The sequence below is a fragment of the Eriocheir sinensis genome, chromosome 21 (genome assembly GCF_024679095.1).
Source record: "Eriocheir sinensis breed Jianghai 21 chromosome 21, ASM2467909v1, whole genome shotgun sequence".
Classification (NCBI taxonomy): Eukaryota; Metazoa; Arthropoda; class Malacostraca; order Decapoda; family Varunidae; genus Eriocheir; species Eriocheir sinensis.
The window spans coordinates 1170617-1195880 of record NC_066529.1 but is presented as its reverse complement, the minus strand read 5'-3'; the positions used below and the strand labels follow the sequence as shown (position 1 = coordinate 1195880).

General features: G+C 46.0%; 1 protein-coding gene across 1 annotated transcript; it reads right to left on the bottom strand.

Moving 5' to 3' along the window:
- Window positions 1-638: 638 nt before the first annotated feature.
- On the bottom strand, window positions 639-25264 carry LOC127001487 (uncharacterized). The gene is made up of 3 exons (XM_050866047.1): window positions 24879-25264; window positions 15916-16482; window positions 639-6181 (listed from the first exon to the last, which is right to left on the bottom strand). Exons 2-3 carry the CDS (start codon window positions 15971-15973, stop codon window positions 3063-3065), a joined length of 3177 nt encoding a protein of 1058 aa, XP_050722004.1. The 5' UTR covers window positions 15974-16482; window positions 24879-25264; the 3' UTR covers window positions 639-3062.

Below are 25264 nucleotides of genomic sequence, written 5' to 3'. Positions count from 1 at the left end.
TGAACTTACACTTCAATTTCTGTTCGTGATTTTACTTTGAGCATTTGCATCTCAAGTATATTTGATCAGATAACTTGCGGCACTAATCTTGACATGCTTTGCCTTTGTGTGTTGGTGTTTGCATTGGTCTGGACAAACATGTCTGTGTGAACGGGCAACAGGCGGTGGGTGGTCATTTAATGACGTGTTGTGTTTGACAGTTTTATGCTGCATGTCATCTGTGGGTCTGAAGCTAGCAAAATAGTTACCCCCCTGTGATTTGGCAGCATGTTATGTATATAAATAAGGGATGCAGGTTATCATTAGGGCAATCCCGATGAAGGCATTGAGGTCCAAACATGAGGCGAACATGAAAGGGAAACGGGCCACTGAGAAAATAAATTTTTTATCAAACAAATGCTTGTAACAAACAAAACCTCCCTCAGGTAGGTTTTCGCTTAACATATGTAACAATAACTTAGTTTATTAAGGTAACACGGGACGTGGGGCCCCTGGATCACGCACCACTCAGGCCAGTCTGTGGTGCTTGTTTTGAGCGACATTATTTCCGTCCTACTCGACCAACTATCAATACTTCATTATAAAAAATACACAATATTTTTTAAGTATTTGCTCATTTATAATCAATTTGATTATTGATTATTTTTATTATTATTATTATTAATCCTGTAGCTTTTCTTTGTTGTTATCGATGGTGGTGGTGGGGTGATGGTATAACATATATCATAGATTGTATCAATGAGAATGATTATTATTATAACAATTATTATTATTATTATTTTAAATATTCTTATTATTATCATAATCATAATCATCATCGTGCTGGAACGTAGTGACAAGTTGGTAAAGGAGCGGGAAAAAAAACATATGCAATGAGGCGAGTTTATTCCCAATTAATTTCGCTGGCTAAAGCTTCCTCGAGGTGACTGAGGAAGCTCCAGACAGTATCAAAGTGGGGGTGAAAAGTGTGTAGGATAGAAGGCAAGGAAAAAGAAGAAAATTCGTATTTAGTAAAGGAGAGCGGAGTCTTAAACGCTTACCTAACTCGGCGCGCACACTCGTCAGGGCCTGATGAGGCGGCGATAAGTGAGTCAGCACGAGGTGAATGGCGCGAGACGGCCGAGTGGCGGCTAGAGATATGCCGATTGTATCGGTATCGGTATTATCGGGCTTTGTTTGTAGTGTCGGTATCGGCAGGGTAAAACTATGGCCGATACTCCGATACTTTTATGGCTTATTTATTATTGGGGAGGCGGTGGCTGAGTGATCAGTGTGCTGCCGCGGCGTTCTAAAAGATGCAGGTTCGCGTCCCGCCCGTAGTCATAAGCTGGCAATTTTTCAGTCACCCCCGAAAGGCCTAAGACTACCCACATGCTGTCCTGAAGAACACCTATCAACCCGGACTCTTATACTCTCGAAAAGAGGATCAAAGATGAGTTCTGGGGTCAGCATGAGCCAAACAAGATGGCGCCACTATAAGCAGTTCCCTGCGCCACAATGGGCTGAGTCCGACCATCATTACCCACCAAGAAAGCCTACCGGCGCCATAGCTCAAAACGTAAAATAAAAGAAATGTGAAGACTTATTTTACTATCGACTTTCAAGACCATCCAGTTTTAGTTATTCCCAAATTCCCTTATTTCTAATTTTAAAATAGGTTACAAGTAATTCTATACTTTTATAATCTTAGATATGTAATAAAAAAAGTATCTATCGGCAAAATATCGGCCATTTGTTAGTATCGGAGTAGCCTACCGGTATCGGTATCGGCTTTTAAGTTAGTACTGGTATCGGTATCGGCCATCATCGTGGTACTGGCACATCTCTAGTGGCGGCTGACAGGCGCTGGGCGGCGACCGGCGAGTCTGTCTTCGTGGATGACGGGCAGGGAGGAGGGAGGGGCAGACCCTCAGGTGCGTGCGCTCTTCATAAGCCCGGTGTCGTATGCACTTTGATAAACACTTCAAAAGCGCGCAGGGGAACCTTGTGCACATGACACCGGCCACGTGGAAAAACCGGCCTGCTGATTGTAGACCCTTGTGTTGGAGGTCGTCATCCATTGGATCGCCGCTGCCCTCCGATGGTTTTCCAGATGACCGGGCTTGGAAGACGCGCCAACACCCGAGCCTCCTCAGTATCCCTGAAGAAGTCTTAGCCAGCGAAACTAGGTTTATAGGAATATACTCTCCTCATTGCACCCGTGCTTTCTTTCACTTCCTTTCACAATAACAAGAATAATGTTGTGATGTTTTCGACAAGTTGGAGGGGAAAGGAAACACGATGTACTGAGGTTTCGCTAAGGTTTCTCAGGGGAACAGTTCCCTTGAAGAAGCCTTAGCGAAACTCAACTCAGTACACCCATGTGTCCTTTCTCCTCCAGCAATAATAATAATAATGATAATAATAATAATAGTAATAATAATAATAATAATAATAACAATAATAATAATAACAATAATAATAATAATAATGAATACCATATTAAAAATAATTAATTATCAGTAGCTTTATCATAATTGTCACCATTATTATCATCGTTATTAATATCATTGTAAGATTTATTATTCTTATTGCTGTTTTGTTCCTGCTGTTGTCCATCTAATTTACATAAAACATTTTTCTTATTGCACTATATTTTTATGTGCATTGTTTTATGTACTGTAACAACACATGTTTAGATGCACTACCCATTGCATTTTTTATTTGAAATAGGCAGTGTAAGACGCGATTTACAAGTAATATCCATAACAGTAACCTTTAAACTATTTGCGAGGGCGAGATTCTAAGGTTATGATGAGGCATGCAGTCTTCTAAGTAACATACTATCACTTTCCTAAGTTGGAAATGCCGATTAAGCCACTTAGTAGTGGCAAACTTTTCTCACGTGGCGACATATTTCAATTTCAACTGCTTGGCGTCACCAGGACCATGTGGGTGTTTGGAGGAGCTACGAGGTCAGTGGTGGAATAGGGCGAAGGGGGCATATAAGAGGATTGCTTACGTAGTTACATCGAGGTATTTGATTTGTTGTTTATTCAAATATTGAAAAATGGTGATTTGATTCATATATTTAACTGTAGCTGGTGGCACAGATCAGTGACGTACGATACACACTCCGGGTCACCATCGTCTTGTCTCCCACTTGCCTCATCTTTGGCCTCCTGTACCAGCTGCGGCGCCACTTCCTTCAACATCGATTTGGCCCAAGCCTCGTCATCAACTTCCCCGTGACCCATGAGAGAACTACCTTCGCTGTTGTTGTGTGTGAGTGTTGATGGAATAGCTTGACACATCTGCTCCTGACTGACTTTCCGTTGCAACTGGAATTCTTCAGGTTTGAGAGAGGAAGGGGTCTTCTTATCAGGTGCGTTATCTGTAACCATGGCTCCATTCAGATTACTGGCTCCTGATGGCGACTGGTCGTCCTCAGAGGCGATCAGAATCTGGTAAAGATACTCGGCCGCCCGTGGCTTGACACCAAGATCCTCTTGAATGCTCCGGGTAACCAAGTCGAGATCAGCTGAAGGAAAATGGCAGCAGCGACGGCGGTACTGATCAAGGAGAGAGTTTATGCTCTCGTCACTGTAAAGTCCATTCTCTCGAATCTCGTTCAAGATATTCCTCTTGAGTTGCTGCAGTCGTTCTGCTTTAGGCGAGCAACGGGCGAAGCGCGATGTTCTGGGCCGGGCTCCAGTAGAAGGCGTGGTGAGGCTGCTGCCCGTGCGGCGCGGTTTCACGCTGGGATACAGGATACTTTCGGGCGTGGCACCACGACTTCCAGTATAGGCACTGTCCACACTATGATCCCCAGAATCAGCTGCCTCCATTAAGCGTTGTGTTACGTGAGAAGGACTGGGGGCAGGCCTGCGAACGGGTGGACCTTGGGGACCCTGGAAGTCACTGCCGTAACAAGTGTCTTCCTCATCTTCCTTGTGAGAACCTTTTCCTTGCCCCCGTCTGTCATGGGGATCATTATCGTTAACATACTCTTTTGGGGCTTCATCTTGGTACGCCCGTCCGACCGTTGGTTTGTCTTCATCAGATGAACAAAAATCTGGTGGGTATGGGTGTGATCGCGGCTGTCTGCGCCTGGGCGGCTGGTAATAGCGATGAGTAACCAGCTGTGAACTGTGTTGGGACTTTAGAATGCGGGGATTGTGTGGCTGTTTTTCCGTGAAGCATTGGGCGTGTGTCTCTAAGACGTCCGCGCTCTGTGGCGTAGGTCTCTTCCTCACCCTCACTGTCTTCAACGTAGCCCGGAGTTGTTGTAGAGCAGGACTCACCTCCTCCTCGACGTGCGGATGGTCTCGTTCCTTGGTCACCTTCCTGTGTTTGTGTTTATGATTCTTCTTCTTAGATGTTCTTTTCAACTGAGGATCTTCCTCCTTGGGATTCTGGATATTTGGCTGACCATAACTACTGATTCTCCTCTTTTCGCTTTCCACTAAGTCAGTGAGAACACTATCTAGCTTTCTTAGAAATTCTTTAGTTTCGTCTTTGCATTGATCTTCAACTGGAAAAGGAGTCTCTACAGTCCCCTTTGGGCTTTTGCTTTTCTTCATACGAGGGGAAGACATAACAGTGAGTCCGCCTACCGCTCTCGCTCTTGTAGCCGATCCAGATCTGGACGAACTGGACGAACGACTGCTGGGTGAGCGTTCAACCTTCTTGGTTTGTCTTCGCCGCGACCGACTGTGCTCGCCTGCGGCCCGCCTATGGGCAGCTTCATTTCGCCTACTAGTGCCTGACCTTCTCCTGTCTGAGGATTTACTTGGCCGTGCTCTAAGCACTATCTTGAGGTCAGCAGCTGGATCTTCGCTGCTACTGGATATGGTATCGGTTTTAATTTCCCGATTCAGCGATTTGTCTCTGTATTTAGTCAAGCTGAAAAATGTGCCATCGCTTCTGCTGTGGTCAATACTAATGCTACGCCGTATACCTTCACTACTCTTGGAGGCCTTTTTTCGTCTTGAGCTGAAGACATCAAAGCTCCTGTGATGCACCTGATTGGTGGCAGCGGCGTCGGGGGTGGTGCTGGATCCATTCCCAGGCTGCCCTCTGCAGTGACCCTGCTCGTCACCACTTTCACTGTTGCTTCCGTTGGCGGCCCACCACTGTCGGCCATGGTTGTCACCCTCAGGAGTCTTGCCACCTCTCCTCTGCCCTCCCTCCGCTCCACTCTCCCACAGTATTGGCTTACCGATGCCTTCCACTGTGCCTGGATCTCCTGTGTGGCCACTCCTCCAATATTTTTTAGTACGTGCTCCTAGATGATTTACTCTTTTGTGACACGATTTGATATTCCAATTCTCTCTTGAAGGGATTTCAATCAGAAGGAGACGTTTGAACTGCGCAAAGCTAGCTCGTTTTACAAGTTCTCTCTTTCTTAAGCTCAAGCAGTTTACCTTACTCTGTAGTCGCCGAATGAGAGCCGCTCCTCGGGCTACAAAATGTGTTTGATTCTTTTCTAGTCCTCTGGGCTTTCCTGAGAGCCTGTGGTTCTGTAAGTTATTATTATGGTCGTGGTGTCTGTGAGCAGTGTGTGCGGGAGGGCAATGATGCTTACTCTCCTCGACACCGTAGGCTTTTGAGGAATAACACATCACCCTTTTATATAAAAAGGATGATGATTCTTTGCTTCTAAACCGAACGGTTGACATCCACCACACGAGAAACCGTAGACGGGAAATGGAGGCACCGCTTCTTGACGGCAGTTCTCGTGGAGCTCTCCGCCGTGGACCAGTTAGAAGGTTGTGGTTATATACTGCGAATCTTCGACCAACACGTTGGAGCGTCACTCCCCTCAGTCTCGCATCTCTAACCTGTGGCTCACTCCATGTCCGTCGTCTCCAGTGGCTTTTTATCCCTCCACCGTTGACTTTCCTTTCTTTTCTCCCACTCTTTCTCTCTTCTTTTCGTTGACAAGTCCTCACAGACCCTTTTGTTTTCTTGCCAGATACCATGCCCTCACTCCGGCACTCTCCCTTGGGCGTAATAGACAAGAGTCGCCTCTCCGCGTTACAATCACCGACGTGGGACAGGCTACCGAGAACAAGACGCCGGCCGGCGCCTGAGGGCTTTTGGACTGGAGGCTGAAGCGGCAGCAGAGGTAAGTAGACTGAGCACGCTGGGAGGCTTGAGGCGAAGATTTTTTGGAGATACAGCAACTCAGGCGTTAATACTGAAAAAGAGAACAGACTTTATCAAAATGCGGTAAAAGTATATTATTAATATATATACTCCAAAATATTTATGCTCCATTAGCCTTTTACATTTGCGTTGATTATGTAGCCTACGCTCGTCACGTTATTTTGAAAACGTGAAACTTATTTAATGCTGAAAAAGATATAATTATTTTGCTACCTATTTATCTGGATCGATTCCGTAGAGGAGTCCGTTCATTAGAGCTTATACTCCCTATTCAGCGACTGGGGATGGTAACTATGTCAACAGCTCCCTTTCAAAGCAGAGAGGGCCAGAGCAGGTGCAAGAGGCGTTTATGTGGTTCGGGATTTAGTGTTGGCTCAGTGTGGGCGGGAGTAGGCTATGGAGTGTGTGTGCCTCAAGTATACATGTGGTGTTGGTGTGGGTGTGTGGCTGTCGTTAGGTGAAGGTGCGGTGGGGGAGAGGTGCTGTGCTGAGGTCGAGGCGCTGAGGGCATGGATGATAAGACAAAGGTGAGGTGAGAGGTGAGTGCAGTAGGGTCCGGCGGCTGTGTCGGTGTGGGTGTGGGCGAGGTGCAGCAGCACGCCCGCGTCCCCGATCTATTGATCTCCCTCAACACCCACCTACCGCACAGGAACAGCTGCAGCCCGTGGGCGGCGTGGGTGGGATAAGCGTTCTTCCTGATGGAACTGGACACAGTTTTACATACGCAATTTACAAGCGAATATATTACATGCGATACATCCGGCTAAGTGGTCGCAGCAAAGGTCGTGACTGTTTTTTTTTTTTTTTTTTTTTCTGTGTGTGTGTGTGTGTGTGTGTGTGTGTTTAGACGAAGAAAAAAATAGGGATCATTAGACGATATTCACGGAACTGGTTACACTGCCGTACTCGGTGAGGGGCGAGGGGGGGGCGGGGTTGAGGGGTGAGGGGGGGGGGGAGGGGCGGGGGTGATGTGGCGCGGCGGCAACCGGTTGGAGGCGCTTGTAGGAGCCGGAGCTATACCCTTTAAGGTCTGCTTCAGGGATGTCCCTTGCCGTCAGGGACTGCTGCTTTCCTGGCAATGTCCCTGCCCGGCCCTCTGCACCCCGTATTGTCTTGTCCATTACTTGGTTATTCCTGACGTGACCTACTAATATCACTGAATCCATATTTATTTACTCCCATTGCCCTGTTTCCTGTCTTTTCGCACTCTGCTCCTGCCCTGTACCTTTATTAAGTTACTTTTTTGTCGTCGTGCCGTGCGCTGCCTTCCTTTGGCTCGGCGCTTGATGCTGCGGGGAAAAATCTATTGTTTGTGTGTGCCTTTTGTGCCCTCCATCCTACACCTTGATGTGCATTACGCTTCCCTGCTTTTGCACCGGGTTACGTAAGTCGATCCTTCACTGCTTCATCCGCAATGCCATAGATTTGACTACGGGCACGATGGGGTCTTATTTCTAGCTATCTAAACGTTCACAGGAGCCAATTATACGCAGCGGAAGCACACGGGGTAGTGGGTGAAGCGAGTCTATCGAGCGAGACCCATTCACAGCGTTGGCCCTTCCATCATGCCAAAGTAATAAGGCTCTCGGGGGAATGAGCGAAGAGTGACGAGTGGGCGCTCATTAGAGGATGCTTTTATTACATTACATAATGCGACACAATGAGAGAGAGAGAGAGAGAGAGAGAGAGAGAGAGAGAGAGAGAGAGAGAGAGAGAGAGAGAGAGAGAGAGAGAGAGAGAGAGAGAGAGAGAGAGAGCAAGGAGGTCTTAAAGAATAGAGTTATCGTAGTCGCCGGCCCACGCACATCGGAGGGGAATAACCAGCTCAAAGCCTCAGTAAGATAACCCTCCAGTCTGCCGCTGAGAGGTTAATTTAGTTGCTTTGTGCACCAACGCGCCTCTCTGAAGGTCGTATGGAGCAGCAGCTTTAATAATCGTACAAGGCATTCTCACCGACGAACTCCCACGTCGCTGAGTGTCCTGGAAAGGGGGCGGAGGCGTGGTGGCCTGGCAGGAGGCGTGGCAGGGCCCGTGAATGAGTGGCGAGGGCTGCAGGAAGGGTAGTACTGTTTTGTGAGGAGACAGCAAGATAGATAAATGGAAATAATCTTTTATAGTGAAGTAAGCAGCTCAAGGGCAAAAATATAAATATAATAAGCCCGCTAATCACCGCTCTTATAGAAAAATGATAGGTCGATTTCGGATGGATTTCGGATTTCGGATGTTCTTGATACTCCAATAGCATGAACAATGAGACACTCTTGATTATAACCCGCACAGAGGTCAAGCTGGTTTTCAGAGTGTGTCCTCAAGGATAAATCACATCCAGACAATGCCAGGATAGAGAAAATTATTTAAGTATAGATAGGCTAAATCACATAGAGATTTTCAGATACATTAGATCAGTGGTTCTCAATCTTTTTTCAGTGATGGCACCCTGAACTTATATCAACCCTTTTGTGTCCACCCCTTTTTCACCCCCACCCTCCTCACATGAATTAACTTCTTATACACAATTGTACCTGTTTAGATTACTTTAATTAATCAAAATTATTATCCATACTCAAACCAAAATTAACATACGGTACAGTACATGCCCAGACATATAACTCATCAGTAGAATTAGATTAACTTAAGAGTTACAAATGCAGACTAACATAAAAAGAAGAAGAAAAGCCATGATTCTAAATTCACGATAATCTTGTGGCACCCCTAGGCACTGTCCGTGGCACGCAGCTTAAGAACCCCTGCATTAGATTATAACCAGCCCAGGGAACAAGGTGGTTTTCGAAGTGGGTCCTGAACAATAACTCACATCCAGACAGAAAACCAGGATAGATAAAACAAATTTGAATGGACAGACTAGACCACAGAAATTTTCAAATACATTAGATTATAACCAGCCCAGGGAACAAGATGGTTTTCGAAGTGGATCCTGCACAATAACTCACATCCAGACAAAAAAACAGGATAGAGAAAACAAATTTGAATAGTCTCATCCACGTGTTCTCCCTTCTCTTCATCCACCACCTTCATGCTCGTGTTCTCCCTTGTCTTCATCCACCACCTTCATCCTCGTGTTCTCCCTTGTCTTCATCCACCACCTTCAGCATCGTGTTCTCCCTTGTCTTCATCCACCACCTTCATCCTCGTGTTCTCCCTTCTCTTCATCCACCACCTTCATCCTCGTGTTCTCCCTTCTCTTCATCCACCACCTTCATCCTCGTGTTCTCCCTTCTCTTCATCCACCATCTCCTCATTCCATTCCATAACCACTTTTTTGGCGCCGCTTTGGTTTGTTTGGTTTTGGCTCGGCGACTTCTTTGCTCTCGGCTAAGCGGTATTAGGAGAAGCCTGGAGGCAGAAGCGAAACAAGAAAAGAAAAATCCCGAATAATGCTATTTACGAGATTCGATTTCTACCTGCGTGTCTGAGCCTTAATGGGCTGGGAGAGGGATGAAGGAAGGGTCGGGAGAGGAAATGAGGGGGAAGGGGAAGGAGAACGGGACGGAGGGGAGGGAGAGGGGCAGCACGCCACTGTATAAGGTCACGTCCGGATACGTTCTTTTTTTGTGGCGTAAGTTATATATAGTTAGAAACCCTGCTGTCGTTTTTTTGCTGTCGTTAGAGGTGTGGTGTTGGTGGAGATGTCAGTGGTAGCGATGTTGTTAGTGGTGGTGGGGGTTAAATATAAATAAACCTCACTTAGAAAATACGTACGGAAATAGATAAACAAAACACAAATAGATAAACAAACAACTTCAAAATATAAAATTACCGATAAGCAAACATAGTCGGGAATTCATATACATACATAACACGTATCTGAGCAACCCAGCAGCAGCACGGCGATTTAGGCATTCAGAGCGAGACGAGTCGTTCCAGGTTGCCGAGACAAGTTAAGGCGAAGCAAGACGAGGAGTTAGTAGTGATGGTGCGATAAGGTGGAGGGAAGGAGACTGCTGGAGTGCGCTGTTGATGGAGTTGATGGATGAAGAGGGAAAGGAAAACACGAACGAGAAGATGGTTGAGAGAAGGGAGAACATGAACGAGGAGATGGTGGATGAGGAAGGAACGGAAAACACGAACTAGGAGGATGTGGATGAGAGAAGGGAGAACATGAACGAGATGGTGGATGAAAGAAGGGAAGGGAAAACATGAACGAGGAAGTGCTGGATGAGAGAAGATAAAGGAGAACACGAACGAGGAACAGGCATAGGAGAAGAAAAACTAGAAAGCAACACTTGGAGGGCAATAATAGCGTTAATAGCTTCGGGGCGAACATATGTAAAGAGACTGAACAGCAAGGGGCAAGCGGAAGTCGAGAAGAAAGATAAAACAGTGAATTAAATGTAGCAAGGAGAGTCAAGAGAGAAGGAAGAGGAGGATGGTAGGCAGGGGAAGAGGAGCTTGGTGTGAAGAGAAAACAAAGGAGCTGAAGAAAAGTAAAAGACGATTCAGACGAAACACGGAAAGTTGCGAGTTGTGTTTTCTCGAGTATCGGCAGTGACGGGCGTGAGAGAAAGTGCGTTAGGTGCTGGAAGGATGAGAGGAGAAGAAGACAGTGAGGTATAGAGAGAGAGAATTACAAGGAAAAAGACAAAGACGAGTCATACGAAACACGGAAAGTTGCGAGCTGTGTTTTCTCGAGTATCGGCAGTGATGGGAGTGAGAGAAAGTGCGTTGGGTGCTGGAAGGAGAAGAAAAGTGCGGGGTGAGACGAAAGACAATGAGGTACAGAGAGCGGGGATTACAAAGAAAAAATAAAGAGCTGAGACGAGGGATAGAAACTGTATAAAAAGCTGCTCCCTTCCTTTCTTTCTCCTCGTGCGTCCAGGCAAAGAATACGAGAAATGGACAAAAGAAAGACAGGGAAGAATAGGTGTATTACGGAGAAGTGAAGAAAGTTGAGACGAGAGATATAAACTGTCTCTATAGCATGAAGACACTCCCATTTTTCTCGTTTTCGTTTTCTTTTCAAATCTTTTCGGCGTTGTTTTCATGTTCAACTGACTGTGGGCTATTCGAATCCATCACGGCCCCAATTAAATACTGTGCTACTCTTCTACGCCATGCTGCTGTGTAAGGGAGGAAAATAAGAAGCTTTAAATGGAAATATTATTCATTCTTTTATCTCCCTCTCTCGAGCTCTCCACTCCCCGCCCCCACTCGGAACGGAGCTCAAGCGCGGCGTGAAATTATTTACGATCGAGTGGGTTTCCGGCCTTCGGCGACGCACTGCATAAATAATTGATACCGAGAGACAGGGAGCCACTTCAGCATTGCCTGTCTAAACCCCATTAGGACGGCACTCCCAAATATATCCTCGGCAATTCCCTGTCAATATTTGTAAGGGTGAAAGTGCCCTCTCACTCCTTCCTCCCAGGCTCGGGTTGGGCTCGCACTGCACGGGGTTGGTTATTTTGACGGGACGATGGTTATGAAGGAGGAGGGGAGGGGGACCAGTCAGCCGGGGTCAGTGTATACATTGATTGCTCTCCACCTGGCCATTTCGCCCTCCTCCCAGCACGCTCCTGTAAACACGTAAACAGACGACGTTGCTAAGGAGTATATTGGGGCCGGGTTGTTTGGCCTCCTCTGGATAAGGCCGAAAAATATCCTTTACTTTGCGTGTTGGCGGTAAAATAACGTAGTGTTTACGCCTCTGGTATCGCGGACAGCACGCCTCCTGTAGATACATTGTGAGCACCCTCCATCATGTTTTAGTTTATTGCGAGCGTATTCGAGAGAGAGAGAGAGAGAGAGAGAGAGAGAGAGAGAGAGAGAGAGAGAGAGAGAGAGAGAGAGAGAGAGAGAGAGAGAGATATAGAGAGAGAGAGAAATAGAGAGAGAGAGAGAGAGAGAGAGAGAGAGAGAGAGAGAGAGAGAGAGAGAGAGAGAGAGAGAGAGAGAGAGAGAGAGAGAGAGAGAGAGAGAGAGAGAGAGAGAGAGAGAGAGAGAGAGAGAGAGAGAGAGAGAGAGTTTGCGTGTTAGTAGTATATTTTATTAGCCTCACCGCCGGGGCAGTAAACATCTGGATATTGATAGCGGCAAGAATTGCGTCGTTCGGCATTTGATCAAGCAGGAAGGAGGGCGGTGCGTCACGGAGGGGCCGGAACTACGCTAACGCAACGCTGGGCGAGGCGGGATACAGAGGAGGGGCTGGCGGCGAGGGGAGCGGCACGATTTTTATTTACTTATTCATTTTTTACGCTTGTGGTACGCGAGGTTGATACATATCCCCAGCGCACCGGAAGACAGGATGAAGAGAGGGGAGAGAGTAGCACGCTTCCCTCATATACGCTGCACCGTTACGCAGCTGAAAAATGAGTTTCTCCTCCCGCGGAACACTGTGCATGCAATGGAAAATGTGCTCATGCCAAGTGGCCATACAGAGCTAGAAGAAAATAATAAGCAGTTCCTCTGGGTGTGCTCGGTGAGGCTGATTGATGGTGATTTAGGGTCAGAATAGAGAAAAGAGGGTCTTGGGTGAGAGGGGAAACTTCCCTTTGTACCTTTGGCTATACGATAAAGGTTCAGAAGAGGGGAGACTGGGTGTCACCTGGAATGAATAGGCGAGGCGAGGGGAGTAATGAAGTGGGGGCGAAGGGACGCTCTGTAAGAGGCAAGACTACCCCGGCTCGTATTCTCCTGCGTGACAAATTAGTTGCCGAGGGGAAGGGAGAACACTAAAGCGACAGGGCTGGTTGTAAGTGAAGGAGGAAACAGCAGGGGAGAGGAGGGGAGAGTGGAAGAGGGAATGGTTAAGAGGGAGACCAAATCAGTCAGTCAATGGAGTTATACGCCCAGGGGCCGCGTTGCTTCGCCCATCCCCAAGACGCCATCCTAAAGGGTTCCTCCGAGCAAGACACCTTGCAAGCGCCTTTCACATACCAAGTGCCTCCCATCGCATCCATCTGAGACTGTCTCACAGAAACAACCCGGTGAGCAGAGTCGACTTCTAGGTACCATTCCGGTATAGCCAGACCAAGATCTAAATAACCATAGATCTTGCATGGATATTGCAAGTAAAAAACCTCGATTCAATCCCACGGAGTAATCGCCAGTTTGACACGTTCCAACGATACTCCATGATTCTGCGTAGGCTCTTATTACCAAAAACATCAATTCGCCTTTTGAAGTCGATACTGAATGCCCATGTTTCACAGGGAGCAAAAGTGTCTCGAAGGTATGGAAGCATCGAAAACGCCATATACCTGTACTGAGCGAGTCCATAACACCGTGGGCCAAGACGGTGCTCTGAAAAATTTATAAACGAGACCCATGGTTCTGTTCCGCTTGTTCCGCACTACGTTACCAAAGTATGTGAAATTTTCCAAGATCTCGATACTCTCGCCATTGCATGAACAGACTGTATTGCTTCATCCAGTCAACCTCCAAATAAAGGAGAAAAAACGTGAAAAAGAAAAGGATGGGCTGAGCGCCTCCCTGGCAGACCAAGAAGCTGTGTGGGTTCCGGAGAGAGGCAGGGCGGGCGGTGGTTTTCCCCTTCAGATAATACCTCGCTGAATACCCTTTGCCAGCATAATCCTGCTGATGAGAGGCAATTTGGGGCTCAAAATTTGATCCATAAGACGAACAGCTACCTTCTCCTTTTCCACCACCACCACCACTACTACTACTACTACTACTACTACTACTACTACTACTACTACTACTACTACTATTGGTCTTACTGTTGTTACTGCGACTATAAGTATCATGACCAGTCTTCTACATCATCTTCCCACAACACATTTCATTTCATATTTACCCTCCTCCTCCTCTTCCACCTCCGTCTCCTCCTCTTTCTTCTCCTCTTCTCCTCTTTCTTCTCCTCCTCTGCTCTTTTTTTCTCCTCCTCCAATTTTCACCATCGCGGTCCGTCTCTTTCTTCCTCCTCCTCCTCCTCCTCCTATTTTCACTATCGCATTCCGTCCCTTTCCTCCTCCTCTTCTTCCTCCTCCTCTTCTTTTATTATCGGCATTCGTCTCTCTCCTTCAACTTTTTCACATCTTTCTTAACTCGTTTTACTCAGTCTGTTATATTAGCCTTCATCTTGTTGTTATCATCTTGTCTCCTGTGTCATTATTTCTTAAGATTCTTCCACCGCCTCGTAAAAGAGTAAAGAAGCTAAAGACACGCATTTTCCCTCCTCCTCCTCCTGCGCCACTTCCTCCCCTCCTGCCCCTCCCACGCTCGAGCTTCCCTCAGGGCCGACTTCCACCTTTAATGGGATATTTGCCCGTCAATCATCGGCTGGTAGGCTCGAGGACGTTTTGTCACACCGCAAACCGCCGAGGATTGGTTGTTCCCGTTAGAATGGTATCACTGTCGTTTTTGCTATTGCTACTGTTGTTGTTGTTTAGGTTAGACATATAGGCCTTGCTGCCGTATATTGTCTAGTGATTCTCTGTGTGAGTGTGTGTGCGTGTATGTGTGTGGGTGTGTGGGTGTGTGGGTGTTAACCGAGTTGTGTTTACCTATTTGAGATTAACAGGAAATGAGCAAGGTTCGTTTGGTCCCTTCTCAGTGACATTTAAGGTGTTTTGGACTCGGTGATTTTTCTGTCCAGCTCAGTCCAGTTCAGTGCATCTTGTCCTATTCTCATCTATCGACCTCTAGTTTAAGAAATCCCTCGTCCAAAGTGGGAGAAACCCCTTCAGCCCTCTCCATGCTCCAATTTCCACATTAGTCGTTTATCGTGACCCTTATCTAAGACTTCGATGTTATGGCACACAGTCCACCTATCCACCACCACCATCCTCTCTCCTGTAGCACCTCAAAGCCCCTGGATAATAACTCAACAAAGTCAAGACACAATCTGAATCTAAACTGTCTTTCTGACCAAACACCAGTCTCCTCCATATAATTATCTGGTCAATCTGTCTTTAAAAATGTTCTCGCACGTTTTTGTGACTCCACGGGTGGAAAACATTGGTCAATAATTCTGGGGTTCTTCCTTAATAATTCCTCTTTTGCAAATTAGTACCACATTGATCCTCATCCATTGCCGTGGCACCTTACTTTCTCCTCGTGAACACACAACTAGACTTTACGTATTGTCTGTCACTTGTTTGCTGCATTCACCGAGTACGCAGTTAGAGATCATCGACTTTCTCACCTCTTAGAGCTTCCGGTGATCAAATGCACTTCCTGCTCTTCCACTTTAAAGTCTTTCAGCACTTTGTTTTTGTCACTCGCTCCTCCACAATATCACTTTCTTTAACAAAGACTGATTGGACGCTTTTGTGAATGATTTTAGCTTGCATTCCCGCATCCCCGTGTGTGTGTGTGTGTGTGTGTGTGTGTGTGTGTGTGTGCTTGTGTGTGTGTGTGGGGGGGGGGGGGCGGATGTGGGCACGCAAATCACATTAAGGTTAACAACAACAACTATTATAACGTCATCAAGTGTTGCATGCATCAGTGGCTCTCGCAATAGTAGTAATAGAAGCAACGGTTGATGTATTATAATTAGTAGTAGTAGTAGTAGTTGTAGTAGTAGTAGTAGTAGTAGTAGTAGTAGTAGTAGTAGTAGTAGTAGTAGTAGCAATAGTAGTAATAGTGTTAAATATGAAAGAAAGAAATACAAATGAAGAAAAATAATGAAAAAAAACGAGGAAAGAAAAATGAAAATGAATAAAGGAAAGCAAATAAATAAAGAGTATAGTGGCACTCTTAGGGTGAGAGAGACACATGAAGGTCGTTGGGTAGTTGAGGGCAGTCAGTGGCCACCAACCCCCCCACCACTGCATCCTAACCCACCTGAGCGAGGCGGGGTGAGCGTGGCGGGCCGGGCTGTTCGGGGCTCCACAGCGCACATCCTCCTCCTCGCGGGCCTCCTCCCTGCCCACCGACGCCTCAGTCCACCTCCTCTGTCCTCACCCGCACGTCAGCTGTCATCCTGTAGTCTTCGTCCTTAGCTATTTTCACTCTTTTACATCCGAAAAGTCACCTCTAGTTCACTTCTTAGCGGTGTGTTGTTCTTTTATCTGGTCTTTATCTTTCATCTACAAACTTTTGAACCGCTCATGTACTTTTCATAAACAACTTTAAAAGTCCTCTTTACTTTCATCTTTAACGCTCCTCGGTTCCTGTGTTGGTGTCTCCCGCCTTGAGCGTCTCACTGAACAAAGTTTGTATAATCCTTTTAGAAGCACTTGGATCCCGAGTACATTATGTTCAGAGGCGGTGACTTAAAAAGGCTCCGAGCAGCTTCCTTGTGGCCGTGAACAGGAGGGGATTCCCGGCTCTTGCACCACAGCACGCCTTTTCCCTGCCCGTTCTCTTGGTGTTGAGCCCCTCGGGTGGAGGCTGCCGCACGGCTTACACCTGTGGGAGAGTGACATTATAGCACAGATAAAGGGAAATTAGGAGTGCGTAAAACTGATTGAAATGAATACTAATTAACTAACTAATGGGGAGCATACGCCCGGGGGTGCGTCGCTTCACTCACTCGCCACCCATACTGAAATGAACAGCTTCTCTAAAAATATTTTCGTATTTTCTTCATGTTTTTCTTTATTTTAAATAACTCAAAGACTCCTGAGCACACAAAAAGAGGTGAGTGGAATCTGATAGGTGTGCTAGGAATGCGACGCATGTACCAAACGGCAGAGTTCCTAGTAGATGTAAGATCTACATGAATACTGCCGGCCTCTCCTGCAGCATCCCCTCTTTTCATACTGTTCATTATGTTTTTAATTACGTCTTTCGTTAGTGCCGAGATTTATGTGATACCTATTCTTATGTCCTCCTATCGCTGACGGTCTGAATTATATAGCTCGCCTCAGAACTCTTCAAGACTTATCACGCCGTCTCTGCTGAGTGGCGTCACAAGGGGGAGAGGGGCTTCGAGCCGCCGTGGGCGGCAGCCGAAGGGATGACATCAAAATGATTGCCTGAAGAATTAGTGTGCAGTGTTCCGACAGAAATTTATTATTTTTCTATAAACACGTTCCTGTAAACAGCAAAACAACAACAAAAATATTTGTAAACCGGGCTTAATATTTTCCAATGGCTTCATTATGAAACCATTAGGAAATATTATAATGATATATTTTTTCCAACAAGAATATAAATCTTATTGTGTCTTTTATTGGTTATGCAAACATAGTCCATTAATGTACCTTATGTAACGCCAAAGTTTAGCTTTAAAAAATATACCACAGTTTTGATGTAGTCATTTAACGTGTTTAGTTTTTACTTCAGATTCTATTGTGTTCTTGCCAAGTTTTCCTTTAATCCACATAATACATTGCAAATATCTTTAGGCTGTGCAAATGACATTATTATTTTAAAGTGTTATTTTAATGTTGCCAGTTATTTGTTACCATTGCCATTACATTCAGTGATAGACGGTAATTACGATTTGCAAGAATAATTGGTACAGCAAACACCACTAAGGATCATGTATGGTCTGGTACTGGAGGAGGTCATTGGGGGGGGGACGCTATCCATTTACTTTTTAGTGGAAAGGGTCTCACTTAATAGCATCACACAGAAAATCGATGCTACATTATACATTTATATGGGTCTGAGGAATGAGGCGCCCTCTCTTGTCCATTACAGAGAAATGATCAACATTAAGTGGATTAACCGACATAAGCTAATGCTGTTGTCCCTCATCAGCGCTCCCTGATCACCCCCCCCCCCCCCTCGACATCGATACCTTCCGTGGAACTCATCCCTTGTCTTTGAAGTCTGATGGAAACAGAAACCATTCCCTTGAATGCTCCCTCCTTCCTTTCCTCTCCGTATTGTAAGGGGCTGGGGGTTATCTGGCTCTAGCCCAGCTTGGCATTTGGCCAACTCCAACCCCCTTTTTCTCCCTCTGAAACACACTATAATATCCGCTCAGGAGGTGATTTACATTTTGTACTCCGGCAAGAGACCTTTTAGAGGTGGTTAAGGTATCGCTCTTGCCCCGGGCTGCCTGAAGCGGTGGGTAGGGGGGGGGGGAGGGTGCAGCAGTGACTCGAGAACCGGCGGGGAGACCATAATCTTGGGCTTAGGCATAAGCTGAGAGAGAGAGAGAGAGAGAGAGAGAGAGAGAGAGAGAGAGAGAGAGAGAGAGAGAGAGAGAGAGAGAGAGAGAGAGAGAGAGAGAGAGAGAGAGAGAGAGAGAGAGAGAGAGAGAGAGAGAGAGAGAGTGTGTGTGAGTGTGTGTGTGTGTGTGTGTGTGTGTGTGTGTGTGTGTGTGTGTGTGGAGTGCAGCGTGACGGTGGTCCAGCAGGCAAGGGAGCGAGTCAGTAGCCTTGGACCAATGCCACGACTTTGTCCTCACTCTGCCATTCCTGGATGCTCGTGGACGTCAGGCAGAGTGATCATGTCAACCCTTTGTCCCTTTATTAAAAATGGCTTGAGAAGGTGGGCGGATGTGTCTTGTTTTAACTGCCAGGGTTGCCAACATGTCCAACAAAGGAAACGATCATAAAATACGAGAACTCGCATATTATATTCAGCATAAGTCCAGTGGCAGTTCCTTGGCATGAAAGTTGATATATTTACTACGTTATGTTTTATTTTGCATTGTAACCCCCAAATATTCTTTCAACGTATATATTTTGCCACCGGTGTGATAAACTGAAGGCGAGTCTTATCAGTTTGCATCCTGCCGCACGCCTAACCTGGCATCCACAGGAGGGCGGTAGCATCCTGAGCTCACGTGGGCCATTCCCTGGAGGCTGTATGTTCATTAGAATTCAGCTTTGCCTTATTGAATATTCGATCCTCCGCCGATAAGCAGGTAAATGTGAGCTCAGTTTCCTAATCTACATTTTCCTATTCTATCCTCAATTTCGGTTTCATTTCATTTCCTTAGGTGCGTCTGGTAGTGAAATCTTATGGGGAGACTACGTAGACTTTATTCACACACACACACACACACACACACACACACACACACACACACACACACACACACACACACACACACACACACACACACACACACACACACACACACACACACACACTATTTTGTTTTTTTCATGTATAGATCATGTATTTATCTATTTTTATCAATCACTGTATTTCTATCTGTGCTTCTCTCCACCTAATCACCTATCTGTCTACATACTTACCTATCTACCGACACTACTCACCTACTAACGCACCTACTTAATCATATATCTATCTTGCTATCTATTCACGCACAGCTATAGCGTAGGCCCCTAACTTTACCTTTATCGATCTATCCATCTCCCTTCCTACCTTCCTATCTATCAATTTATCCACTTGTCTGTTCATCTACCTCTGTCTGTGTGTGTGTGTGGGGGGGGGGGAGGGGGGGTAAAAGCGTAAAGGCGTGAGAAAAGATACAAATGAGAACGTATGCAGAAAAGGAAAAAGAAAACGAGAGGAAGCAGATGATTCATACTCTGCAGCGCTGTAGCACCACCGAAACTTGAACTTGAGGGCATAATGTAAAGAGGGGTCATGAAAGAGAGAGTACGGTCCGGATTCTCAGACGCTCTCTCCTCTCGTATCAAATACTTCCAACGAGCGAAAAGGGGATTGAGCGGGTTGTAATGAGTTTTTTCATGTCCACGTTATAGAAGAAGGATGAAACTACCACTTGGGTCATAAAACTACCCTTGAAAATGCACACAACTCCTACGAAAGCCTTGATAAATGTGTGCAATGGACACCGAAATGACCCTACGTCCCTTGCCCATCGTCCCTTCGTCCCGCTGAGAGCACGGTGAGATATTTTGCCATCGCGTGATACTTAGAGCGTCGAGGTAAACACAAAACACCACCTCTCACAGGATAGCCCGAAATATTAGCCCCTTAACCACAGTCTTCACAGTTTGTTAACACACGTAGCTCGGGTTTAATAGAGAGGCGAGACTGACTGAGGAAAATACCGCCAGACACCCAGCCATAAGTCTCTCTCTCTCTCTCTCTCTCTCTCTCTCTCTCTCTCTCTCTCTCTCTCTCTCTCTCTCTCTCTCTCTCTCTCTCTCTCTCTCTCTCTCTCTCTCTCTCTCTCTCTCTCTCTCTCTCTCTCTCTCTCTCCTCTGTGTGTGTGTGTGTGTGTGTGTGTGTGTGTGTGTGTGTGTGTGTGTGTGTGTGTGTGTGTGTGTGTGTGTATGTGTTGAAAGACAGACAGACAGACACACTCACTTTCCGACAAACAAGTTGACAGAAAGACAGACCCACGGGGGGAGAGAGAGAGAGAGAGAGAGAGAGAGAGAGAGAGAGAGAGAGAGAGAGAGAGAGAGAGAGAGAGAGAGAGAGAGAGAGAGAAGACCCCTTCCTATAATCTCGAGCCAAGACCCTCCTCTTGGCCCCGCGCTCTAATTGCTCACGCGAAGGTGTAATTCTTTCGCTCTGAGTATGGGGAAGCTGATCCCTACACACACACACTCTCTCTCTCTCTCTCTCTCTCTCTCTCTCTCTCTCCACAAAAAAAAAAGTTAGTTGTAATACGCATTCACATTATACAGAACCGTAGCCTACAGATGTGTGTGTGTGTGTGTGTGTGTGTGTGTGAAGGAGAGGGGTGGAGTACACTTACATCAGCGTGTGCGTGAGGCAAGCTTCCCCTTCCCTTCTTACTCTGAGGGTCTTTTTCATCTACTCCTGGACGTCAATATAAGGAAGGGATGATGGGACAGTAATTACGGGAAAAGCTATTACGTTGAGGTGAATGATGTGTTTGTGTGTGTGTGTGTGTGTGTGTGAGAGAGAGAGAGAGAGAGAGAGAGAGAGAGAGAGAGAGAGAGAGAGAGAGAGAGAGAGAGAGAGAGAGAGAGAGAGAGAGAGAGAACAGGAGGTACGTAGCAAGGGAAAGGGAGGGAAGGTAAATATTGGCATCATTACCCACCATTGATTTAGCGTCATGAAGAGAATAGTGACGTAAATTAAAAAGAAAAAAAAGAAGAATATCCTTAATTAGTTAGCTTGAAACCTTGCAGGAAAAGCGATTTTTGCCGATGTCCCGCTGACTCGCATTGTTGTATTTTATCCCACACGCCTTTGTTCTCTTCTTTTTTCCTCTCGTCTCACTGTTGATATACCGTATAGGAGTAGGTCCCCCCCTCCCCCCCCCACCCGGTCTATTCTTATCACCTCGGGAACATCGATAATCAATGGAGAAATTATTATCATTTATTCTTCTTTGTTCATATGCGTTGCTGATGGTATACATTCTTCGATTCCAGACCCAGTAACCCCTCATGCCTGCAACCTACCAGCCATTCAACTCAATATTGTTTCTTGTTCATATGCGTTGCTGATGGTAGCTACTTCGATTTCAGACCCAGTAAACTCTCATGCCTGCAACCTACCAGCCCTTCAACTCAATATTGTTTCTTGTTCATATGCGTTGCTGATGGTATACATTCTCCGATTCCAGACTCAGTAAACCCTCATGCCTGCAACCTACCATCACTCCAACGCTATATATACTTCACCCTGCAGGCTCTCTCGCTCCTCTCTCAGCCTTTCCTGTAAGGCGAGAGGCTGGTGACAGGTTCCAAGTGGCTCCGAGGACGGCTAAGTAAACACTGACGCTCTGGGTCAAGTTTGGCGACAAGTGGCCAGATATTCTCGAGTCACTTCGTACCCTCCTCCTAGCTTGTTTACGTCTCTCTCTCTCTCTCTCTCTCTCTCTCTCTCTCTCTCTCTCTCTCTCTCTCTCTCTCTCTCTCTCTCTCTCTCTCTCTCTCTCTCTCTCTCTCTCTCTCTCTCTCTCTCTCTCTCTCTCTCTCTCTCTCTCTCTCTCTCTCTCTCTCTCTCTCTCTCTCTCTCTCTCTCTTTCTCTCTCTCTCTCTCTCTCTTTCTCTCTCTCTCTCTCTCTCTCTCTCTCTCTCTCTCTCTCTCTCTCTCTCTCGTATATTAATATTTACTGAAAGTGTATCGATCCCCTTGCCAATGTGTGTGTGTGTGTGTGTGTGTGTGTGTGTGTGTGTGTGTGTGTGTGTGCTAACAACTCTCCTGAGACAAAATACATCACGGGTCCCGCATGTTCCCTTCCTACCGACCCTCCGTGACTCACCCGATAAATCAATATTCTGAGCTAATGTCATGTGTTCCTTACTACTCTCCCTCTATACTGAGGGTCTAATAGAGCTGCTTCAGATGTGTGAGGTATGGTTAAGTATCGGAGACTGAAAAATAAAGTGATCGAATTCATTTGCCGCTGAAAATAATGCTCAGAAAAACAGCGAGCATTTTAGAAAAAGAATAACACTCAAGAACTATAGCCAGGTGACTTTCATTCACGAAGGTGATAGTATCATCAGCTTTAGATATTATGTTTCACCAACAGGTGCCTCGTTCCCCCTCCCTCTCCCCGTGTGTGCCTGCGTGAGGGTGTGCTGATGATGGAGCAGAGCTGTGTACCGCTCGCTCCAAGTGCCGCGTGTCAACGTATACCTTGCATGATTATCGATCATGAGGGGCGGAGACTCACTGGCAAGAGCCGGAGTGCGTATAAGGAGTTTTTTGTACGAATGATGTTCGTAAATACGCCTTGGGCTGAAAAGATTTGTCGGAAGACCGGTGAAGGGTCCATGCTGTAGAGGAAGTAGTTGGATAGCGAATTTTCAGGTTTTGAAGTAAAACATGTGAGGTATACCACCGTAGCCAGATAACCTTTATTGCATGGCCGGATATGTCTTTTTATTTCAAATCCCTGCATCTTCTTCACCTACTTGTCACTGTGCTAAGTAGGTAAAAGCGTCCACAGCAGGTGCTTCCCCCTGACGCTTTTGTGAGCGATACTAGTTTACTGGGGTTTAAATTTAACTCTCCACCAACCATCTTTACATGATGGAAATATATATATATATATATATATATATATATATATATATATATATATATATATATATATATATATATATATATATATATATGTGTGTGTGTGTGTGTGTGTGTGTGTGTGTGTGTGTGTGTGTGTGTGTGTGTGTGTGTTAGGTTCTAGTTATAGCGCCGGTAGGGTTTCTTGAGGGGCCTCTTGGGTCACCCCAGCTCGTTAGTGGCGCAGGCGAATTTTATTTATAGTTTCTGCCGTGATACATGACTCTTGCTTGGCCCATGCTGCCCCCCCGGTGCTCCACTTGAACGAAGTCAGTAAAGTTAGGGTTGATTGAAGATCTGGGCAGCATGTGAGTGATCTTCCACCACTCGGGGATGGTTTGAAAAATCAGCGTGTTTCGGTGGGAATCGAACCTAGGTCCACGGGATCACCACGCCTGCACGCTGACCACTCGGTGTGTGTGTGTGTGTGTGTGTGTGTGTGTGTGTGTGTGTGTGTGTGTGTGGTCATCCCCTCTTAACCGTTTCGGTGAAACTTTTGCATTTGCTTTAGACATCTCGTCTCGAAAGCTTTTGACAGTCTGGTATATTTTTTTTTAACTACCCTCCAACGCATTCTATTTCGTTCTGTATTTTCACCTCATTTCCTTTCGGGTTGCCGTTTCTCCTTTGTGATTGACCGGCACTGTTCTACCCATAAACCTAAATGCAGTGGTGCTCCCCAAGGCTCTGTTATATATCCCATTCTCTTCCTGACGTTCATTAATGATTTTCAAAAACAAACTGCTCTATCTACTTGTGGTATATGTTGATGATGACATTACTCAACATTTTTCAACAAAAGACCCTCACAGCAGGAATTATTAAAGTCAAGGCTGGATGCTATACAACGCTGTTATTATAGCTGTGCAGAAGGAATTTGATGTTCCCCCATGCCTAAAAAAATCACTTTATCAACTTGACAACTCGACACAACATTCCAGACATCCTATCCCCTATTCTTTGATAACACACAGCTGTCACCTACTTCTACACTAAATATGTTTGGTATGTCCTTAACTCAAAACCTCAACTGGAAACCTCATATCTCATCACTTGCTAGATCAACTTCCTCGAGGTTAGGTGTTTGGTAAAGACACCTCAACCGAATCTGACACATTTTGGAACCTCCTGTTATCTGCATGCGGGAGGTGTAGCGAAACAGGAGGATAAAAAAAAAAAAAGACTATGAAACCTCCCGCATGTAAATAACAGGAGACTTCAAAGAGTATCAGATTCGGTTGAGAGGTGTCTTGATACTCATCTCTTGAAAGCATTGGAGTCGTAGGAAGGAGAACATACAAACAAAAGATATCTGTTCCAGAGTTAACCGGTGAAAGGGCTGGAAGAATGAAGATACTGTTAAACTCTTCCACTAGTAGTTTGGACAGCATAGGAATAAGCTGGAGTATAAAGTTGTGTGAAGCGAGGCCAAGGGAGTGGTGGAGCATGCAGTTATCAAGTGCAGAAGGTCATGAAAAGATCAACAGAAGATAGAAGGGGAATATGAATGATAAAACAGTCCGCAAGAGGAGGGAAGATAAGGCGACGATAACCCTTCGACTATATATTCATGTATGTGTGTGTGTGTGTGTGTGTGTGTGTGTGTGTGTGTGTGTGTGTGTGTGTGTGTGTGTGTAAGAAAGTTTCTCATCACAACTTTCTACCTTCCGTACCACTTTTTTTTTTTTCTTTACCAAAAGCTAGACGGGCTTCGGCCACTCCGTCAGCCCCAAGACATTGACCCCGCCCGTCAGCACACGCAGCCAGGGCTTCCCACGGCCTGCCGGTCACACGAGGACAGGCCGCCCACACACTATAGCTGCCTGACGGTTGTCCTTCATAGCAATTTGAAAGTCGTTGCACTTTTCATATACACCACATGATATCAAAAGGTAATAACAATAAAATTATCTCACCTTGTGACTGCCAAAATGCGTCATCGGTCAGCGTCAACCATTGATCACTTAGCCACTGTTATGATAATAGGTGTCCTTAATATTCAATGATATTTCTTGGAATTGCTGTGCTATATATAGTTCACGTTCTCTTTTTCACAAGGATCGACACAGAAAAAAAAGGTAAATCTGGAAGTGATAGCCGCATGCAGTCTACCTAATACTTTTTTTTCTGTCAGTACAACCGCTGGCTGGGAACGCACGCCGGGCTAGCGCGTAGACACTACCAGTGCCAGGCGTCGACTGGGAGGCACTGAGGCAGCAGCTGTGGCCTGTGTCTGCGGAGGGGCGCGCGCCAAGTTGCCAGCCTAAACTATTGACGATTGTTCCTTCAGCATCCCGCTACG